We start from the raw sequence: 8,153 nt of genomic DNA, 5'->3' as shown, positions 1-8,153 counted from the left end.
ACTATAAACCCCCCAGTTAAAGACCATCGAGCGGCGACGTTAAACTCTAGGGTCGAAGCGGTGACCATAAATATCCCGCTCAGAAGACCGTCGAGCGGCGGCGTTAAACTCTAGAGTCGAACCGGCGACTATAAACCCCCCGGTTGAAGACTGTCGAGCGGCGACGTTAAACTCTAGAGTCAAACCGGCGACTATAAACCCCCCGGTTGAAGACCGTCGAGCGGCGACGTTAAACTCTAGAGTTGGACCGGCGACTACAAACCCCCCGGCTACAAGACCTTCGAGCGGCAACGTAAAATCCCTGGGTCGGACCGGCGACTATGAACTCGCCGGCCCGGATAATACCGAAGGCCACTTGGAAAAAATATGATCGAGGAAGTAACATCAACAGAAGCGGAGTTTTATTGACCCATCGTCAAAAAATACGCAGACAAATAAATTAAAAGTCAAGTTAAAGATGATAAAGTTAGCTCGCCGAACGGCAAGCATACAGACAAAACTTCCAAACATAGACTGAGACAAGTGAGAAACACTTCTCACTCTATTGCATCAAAGATGGGCTCGGGAATGGTCTCTAAGAGGTCGGCCATGTCTTTGGCAGGTATAGAGGCCGTCTCTAGGAGATGGCCCTTAGCTTTCAGATAAATCGTTGTCGCTCGGATGCCTTCCTCGAAGGCTATAACTAGCCGATCGCTAAACTTTTTGCCAAATTCGTCCGAGCGGAGATAGTTTTTCTTCATCGCCTCAAAGCGCCCTGATTCACCATCTTGATATTCCTTTAGCGCAGCTCGGGAAGCGTCAAGAACATCTTAAAGATCTTTCTTTTCTCCTTGAAGTTTAGCTTCGGAGGCCGATCAGCCCTCCTGCTCAGCAAATAGCAGATCGGCCAGCTCATTGACACGCTGCTGCAGCGCTCGGGCCTGCACATTCTTTTCCTCTAAATCGGAGACGGCCCTATTTTTTCTATTGGTTGTCAACTTCATCTCCTGGTCGTGAGACTTGACCTGGGCTTCAAGGCCAGCTACCCTGGTCTCCAGGCCAGAGGACTTGTGCCGTTCGACCGCCAGTAATTTCTCTGATTTGCTCAGCTCGGCTCGGAGCGTGGCATATGAGGGCCCCTGAGCTGGCGCCCCTCCGGAAATTTGAAGCTTTTTTAATTCTTCCTCTAGTGCAGCCAGGCGGTTGCTGACCGCGATGTTCTCTACCCAAGTCTGCGCACAGAGGAAACAATATCACTGACCAAGTCAAATAAGGATGTATGGTGTTGAGAAACATACCCCGGTAGCTTGCTGCAAGTGGCTATCACCGAGCTGACCGAGAGTCATCAAGGCGACGCGGACCCTCGCATCCTCCCATATCCTGGCGAGTGGTCCGCGGATGGTGATCTAATGCTCGGGAGCGACTGGCCGATCAGCCGCCAGAAGAAATTCTTCCGTTGGGAGGTGGAGGACGGCCTTAACCACTCGACGGCCGCTCGGATCAGATTGAGCCGAGGTTGCGTGCCCGGATGATTCGCCGAGCGGGGCAGATACTATACCAGACCACCTAAGTCGAACAGGAGCTTGTGGCTGGGAACTTACAGGCGGCGCTCCAAGGGAAGCCATCGACAGATCGAGCTGGAAAGGAGTTCGGTCCGAAGAAATGGCCTCGACTGGAGCAGGGGCCGGGGCGATTGCTACAGTAGGGGCACCGGTTGGCTCAGTCACTGCTCCACAGATGTAGCTGACTGGGTGTGGAGGTCCGTTCGGCGTCGTTTGCGTATTATCAGTGGGGAGTCCTCGGTCGAGTGCCCCGCTTCTTCCGATGCCAGTTGTCCAGCGGACGAGATAGCGTCACCGATCGGTGCAGTTGCAGAAGTTCGAGCGGCTGACTCTCCAACCGCAGGTGAAGCTTCTTCACTTTCCCCTTCGTGTGAGCCGACCGGTTCAATACCCAGATCGGTCATCTCCTTCGCGGCTCCCGCCTCCACCTCGGTAGCTTTCAACTTTAACCGATCAGCAACCTTGGCGCACCACATGATGTCAACTGCATAAAAGAAGAATAAATCAGTTAGACCAAAAGGAAGGGGGACAAGGGAAATGCTTACCCATGCTGCTCGGAAGCTTCGTTCTGATCAGGTTCAGTCCAAATATATATAGCACCCCCTCGTAGAGCAGCTTGTTGATGTTGAATCTTTGCCCGGCTAGCAAATTGGCTGCGTGAAGGTAGTCTGGCTGGCTCTTATATTTACCGAGATCCGGCGGGCTCGGCACAGTGGTTTGCCATTTAGTGCGAAAGGACGACCGCTCAGGAAAACGAAGATAGAAATAGTTTTCCTTCCAATGCTTGATCGAGGTCAGCATCTTATCGAAGAAGACTAGACCGATCCGCGATTGGAAGAGAAAGGTTCCCCACTCGGACTGTTTGGGGTAGTAGAAGTAGTGGAAGGTCTTAGGGACTAAGGGGATGTCGTGCTGCCTAAAGAGGACAACCACCCCGCATAGCAACCTGAAGGAGTTAGGGACGAGTTGGCCGAGCGGAAGGCGGAAATAGTTACACACCTCAAGGATGAATGGATGAATAGGGAAGCGCAGACCGGCCACGAACTGGTCTCGGAAAAAACAAACAGTGTCGATCGGAGGGTCGTGTGGCCAATCGGAAGGTGTGGCTAATATCAGTTCGTGGTTAGAGGGAAGTTCAAAGGTTCGGGTAAGGCTCAGCGCATCCCTTTCATCGAACCGACTCTCGGTGGTGGTATACCAGAGGCCAGGGGCGAGGTCGGATGGACGAGAAGAACTGGCCATTATCAAAGACAAGGAACGACACAGAGGAAATCGAAGTTTGACAAGCAGGATGGTAGGAACAATGTCCAAACGAGCACGAAAACAGCGAGAAGTGTGAAGAAAAGCACGAAGGAACTGAAAGGAAAAGGGCGAAAGGGCCTTACAAAGGATAGGACCAAAGGAGGCGGTGGTGGATCACCAAAAAGCAAAGCAGCGAGCTTGCCGGAGCGTTGGACGAGAAGAAGCAGAAGCTTTCGAATGCGCACGCGATATCGTGAAGCGGGCGAAGAGGAAAGATGCTTATAAACATTAGGCTCGATCAATCGGAGTCGTCCGATCCAGGTTACGGGATCCAAGGAGGGGATATAACCGTCAAATTCGAAAAAGCCAAAGGTCACATCAGACCTGACGGCTCGAGTAAACGGTGATGAATGCGCGACCACGTGGCGCTCGTTCACGGGTTGCATTTAATGAACACCATCATGCGAGCGTGGCCGCGTGCTCAGCATTAATGATGGTGATTTACACAAATGCCGAGGAGTTTTCTAGGGATAATCAGCGTGACCGATGTCGGAACGGCAGGACAACGGTAGGCAAACGAAACTATCCAAGTACCAACCGGGGACACGCCGAGCGGCGTTACCTACTTGCATAGTCCCCGGACGGCCGGACACTAATCTCGGTGGATGAGCGGCAGACACACCACTCAGACGCAGTCCAGTCAGTCGGACTTAGCGCCTCCTTCGACTAGACTTGAGGGGGAGGCATGTGATCCGGTGGTAAGAATGGGGGACCCTCATTGGCGGGAGGTCAACGACACGTGGAGGTCAATGGTCAAGAGGGTCAACCCCAAGGTCGTGCCGAGCGGACAAAGGTTGTGCCGAGCAGAGTAGCGGGCCGACCGAGCATCCAGCCGACCGGACATCTGGCCAGGAGTTTCCCGGATTGGACGAAAGACAGCCCGACCAGGGGTCGGGTTTCCGATGCTCAGGTAAAAAGAGTCTATGGGCCGAGCGGACAGGCCGCTCGGCCAAGCCGCAGGACGATAAGGCGCAATTCCATCCGAGCACATGAGCAGGGCTTCCCCGCCCGGGCCGAGGTATGCACATTCCCGGAGGCCATGTGCGCCGAGCGGCTTGTCCGCTCGGCCCGAGAACAGGCAAGAGCGCTAGGAGACAAAAAGGACAACTGGTAACTTCGTCCTCGAGACACCTGCCGCCGACAAACAGCATGGTCGGCGGCCGGAGCGGACAGAATATCGTACGGTAGAAGTTTCCACCGTCACATCTGGAATATGCTCAGACGATTGCGGAATGGTGTCAGACATGCTTTTCTGACACAACCCTACTGAGGTATGTTTGGGGAAGTGTGCACGCATCGAGAAGCGTGTCCCCCCCCCCCCCCCCCCCCGGGTCCTATATAAGGACTCCCCAGACTTCGACGGAGGTATGCAATCTTGATCACTGTAGCCACAGTAACGTAGCCTGGTTCTTCTTCTTCACTGCCTGACTTGAGCGTCGGAGGGTCGTCGCCGGGAAACCCCTCCCGGCTCGGCTTCTTTGTAGGTTCGCCGGAGATCTACATCACCAGTCGAAGACAGCGGAGAGCACCACGTCCCCAGTGTCCATCGACTCAGCGCTCAGACAGGATCAAATTGGCACCGGGAAACCCCTCCTGGCTCGGCTTCTTTGCAGGTTCACCGGAGATCTACATCACCAGTCGAAGACAGCGGAGAGCACCACGTCTCCAGTGTCCATCAACTCAGCGCTCAGACAGGATCAAGCACTATTCGTTTTTTATCCTATGATACGACTATCTTCCCTTCCAAATTATGACGAGAAGAAAATGAAATTATCAATCATCATTTTTAGGTCTTGAAGAAGAATGATCAAAACTATTTACAAGGAAAATAATTAGCTCGTTACCTCCTAACTCGGTTGTGTTCTATTCAAAATTTGAACAAGATGGAATCATCTTTCTAGTAGTCATCCTTTTCCTTTTAGCATGAACGTATTATGTTATGTCTTTTGATTAACTCTAATTTAATCTTTTAACTTTTTTTATTTTAATTTTTTAAGATTAATTTTCTCTTCTAAAGATTTTATCTTTTTTTTTTAAGATGAATTTTCTTTTATTTTTTATTTATTGAGATTTTTCTTATTTCTTATGTTATTTAGATAATAATTAGAACTCTTATAAAAAAAATATATTGAATTTGATTTTGATTTAAATGAAAATTTATTTTTATTTCAATCTAGAGATGGCTCATCTTCTTAGAGGGATCTCTCTTTTTCTACCATTTTTCTACAAACCTCTAATTCAATTGGAGTTTCTTCCTTGAGTCAGAGCATACCCACAAAAAAATTTATTTTATTAAATTTAGATATCTATTTTTTAATACATCATATATTAACTTTCCTATTTCTTCTTTCTCTTTTATAATATTTAAGAAATGAAATTCATTTTCTAGACTTAAAGAATTATTATTCATAAATACATAATTTAAGTAATAGATCCTATTAAAATTTAAGATAAAAATCTTGAATAAGGTATTTAATGCGGACGATCCAAAATACAAAATTCGTTTATGAAAGAGATAAAAAAAATAGAAGTAATAACTAAGCAGCCGACGTAGCGTCGGACCCAAGTAAGATGCAATAATTCGATTGGCTGAATAAGAATTCTCGATCAGGTTCAAGAACTCTGATGTCCAAATCATTTAAAATCTTCTAATTCCAAAGCAGACACGATAAACTCTTAAGCAACTATTGACTCTTACAATTAATTCTCACTGGTAACTCCATTCATAGCACGCGCGGCAATTTGAAGTCCTTTAAAAATTCTTAAGCAACTATTGACGCTTAGAATTCTGCACGCTAATTTCGAGTTAACTCCTTAAGGAGTCCCCATGGCAAGTTACTATAAATATTCCACAGTAGTTGCACAAAATCCAAATTTGTTATCTGCTCTATCTCCTACTCTGACGTTGCGTGTGCTAAGTAGACATGACCACTAGTCAGAAGGAAATCACCCTAAAAGTCTTTGTGAACAAGACCAAGAACTGCGTAGCTTTTGTCGATTCGGGCTTGGATTTCGTAGATGTTCTCCTCAGCTTCCTCACGATGCCTGTTGGCACCGTCGTCCGTCTTCTCAACAGGCAGTCGTCCCTGGGTTGTTTCGATAAGATTTACCAAAGCGTCGAGCAGCTCGATGAGAAGTACCTGGTGACGGCAGGGTGCAGATCGATGTTGACCAACCCAGTGAATTCATCTGGCGTGAAATGCCAGAAACTTCGGATTAATATCGCTGAAATGGGAAAGTTATATAAATGCTCTTACGCTAACTGCACTCAGCGTAACTACAGTTATTATTCAGGTCTCAAATGCCAATGTGGTGGTGGCATTAATACGGCAGTTAGTTATGATCTGAATCAAGATGATGTTAATTATGAAGAATTTCGTGGCGTTTTCATCAAAGGGGCTAAATTTGTTGTTACAGATGCTCTTTGTATATCTTTGGTTGAGGACCTCATTTCGACTTTAAACGAGTGTGGCAATGGTGATCGTAACCAACTAGAAGAGAGATTGGTAAAGATTGAACGAGAACAGGCAAGTTTCTATTTTTTTTCCAGCGTCTTCTAATTTCTTTCTACTTCAATAGCTGATGGTAATTCAATTGACAAATTCAATGCATTCAGGTTGTACGAATTCTTAAAAGGTCCCTCATTTCCGACACTCCACTAACTGATGTTTTATTGCAAAATGGAGAAGACACGCCGCCGCCCAAGGTTTCAGTCCCTTCGATTGAAAAAACAGTTGAAAAAAAGGCGTTTGATGAGGAGAAGAAGATCTACAAACTCAACATGGCCCTTACTCGTAACAAGGTGTTGTATGCTGTGGCGAATCATGACTTCGTTGATTTGCTTTTCAGTTTTCTCACATTGCCATTGGGTTCTCTGGGAAAGCACTTGGGCAGTCGATTCCGGCCGATTGGATGTCTGTATAACTTGTATGGTAGTGCAGAGCGTTTGCGGTCATCAGGTTACATGGTTGCAGGCTGCGAAGAGAGACTGCTTAATCCTAAGCTTGCGCCATGTTTCAACTGCAAGAATCAAATCATTGGAGTGGAGGAGGAGAAGCGAGATATCTACTATGCTTGTTACTGCTTCTGCAAACTAAGCGCAACGACTTTCTACTGCCAATCAAACAAGTATAATGACATGCGGGCATATCAGGCAACACTTGTAGACCCCAAAAGTCAACTCAAAGGAACAATTTCTTCATATGGAAGTTATTGTCAGGAATTAAGGTACATAGTCTCCGACGAACTCGTGGTCGCCCCACTATCCCTCGCAGAAGTCATTTCATTTAGCAAGGAAATCTCTGATCCAATAAAGATGGCAGAGTTGAGCGTAGCTGAAGAGGAGGTTGGTCTGGTTGCTTCGGCTTTAATTTGTGTTGGTGCATGTACTTCAAAAGTATGAGACTTCATGCTGCTTTTGTTTCTCTTATTTCATTTTCAGGTTCTTGACTTTCTTGGCGTTGCTTTGACGTCCAACACAGCGCTAACAGATGCCTTCTTAGCAAGGACTGTTGGTGTGTTCACTTCGGTGGACGAGAAGGGTGATTGATCCATCAAATGCAGTAGAGAGGAAGGCTATTTTGTGGGTGTTTACATTTTGTGGGTTGTGCTATTTCTTATCAGAAAAATTGCTATTTTATTTTAATCTCGTAATTTTTTTATTTGATAATATTTAACTAAATCTCATGTATACTATCGAATTGTCTTGATCGAGTTTGACAGCCAAGACGTATCAAGTCTTGCTCAGTCGATTAGTGTCGCTTTCGGACAGGCTATATTGTCAAACGGATTGAGGTGTTCCGATTGATTGGGTCAGACGGAGCGAGCTTGGTTTATGGTCATGTTAATCTTGAATCATTTTTATTCTTCAATTGTGATGGTCCTTCGGCAATTTATTGAATAACACATAAATTTTTTAAATTTCTTAATCACACACCTTACTTTTAAAATACTAACTAAATTTGTTAATCACACACCTCGTGGAATTGCGGCCAAACTTAGTAGCCAAATTACGATCAAGCTTAGTTGTGATATTGCAGTTGGGCCTAATTGTATAATTACAGTCGAGCTAACTATGAAATCGTGATTGGCAGATTGAGACGATAGACAACAAGGAAATGGATATTTTAGAAAATAAATAAGTGTTCGAGTTGTCTGAGTTGATAATTTAAAAAGTAGAATGCGAGATTTCTATTTAAACATTTTAGGTGCTGGATTTAGTAAACTATTTTGATTTTGATGGCTTCCATTTGTGATTCGAATTTATGTTAAATCCAAAATTTACCATTTTGTCGGGTTCAATTTATAAGT

The 8,153-nt window shown here is 46.1% G+C and overlaps 1 protein-coding gene across 1 annotated transcript; it reads left to right on the top strand.

Moving 5' to 3' along the window:
- The first annotated feature begins 5,767 nt into the window (after positions 1–5,767).
- LOC122014039 lies at positions 5,768–7,392 on the top strand. The gene is made up of 3 exons (XM_042570234.1): positions 5,768–6,370; positions 6,460–7,188; positions 7,285–7,392. The coding sequence occupies exons 1-3, from the start codon at positions 5,768–5,770 to the stop codon at positions 7,390–7,392; spliced, it is 1,440 nt and encodes a 479-aa protein (XP_042426168.1).
- Positions 7,393–8,153: the final 761 nt, after the last annotated feature.

Source organism: Zingiber officinale, chromosome 8B (genome assembly GCF_018446385.1).
Source record: "Zingiber officinale cultivar Zhangliang chromosome 8B, Zo_v1.1, whole genome shotgun sequence".
Classification (NCBI taxonomy): Eukaryota; Viridiplantae; Streptophyta; class Magnoliopsida; order Zingiberales; family Zingiberaceae; genus Zingiber; species Zingiber officinale.
Note: the sequence above shows the minus strand (reverse complement) of the source record. Positions and strands in the feature narration are given on the sequence as shown.

What these genes read in the sequence shown, in the direction of transcription:
- LOC122014039 (XM_042570234.1), top strand. Translation starts at nt 5,768, where the DNA reads ATGACCACTAGTCAGAAGGAAATCACCCTAAAAGTCTTTGTGAACAAG. An exon ending in TAAAGATTGAACGAGAACAG is followed by an intron (nt 6,371 to 6,459) that starts GCAAGTTTCTAT and finishes CAATGCATTCAG; the next exon opens with GTTGTACGAATTCTTAAAAG. An exon ending in TGAGCGTAGCTGAAGAGGAG is followed by an intron (nt 7,189 to 7,284) that starts GTTGGTCTGGTT and finishes TTTCATTTTCAG; the next exon opens with GTTCTTGACTTTCTTGGCGT.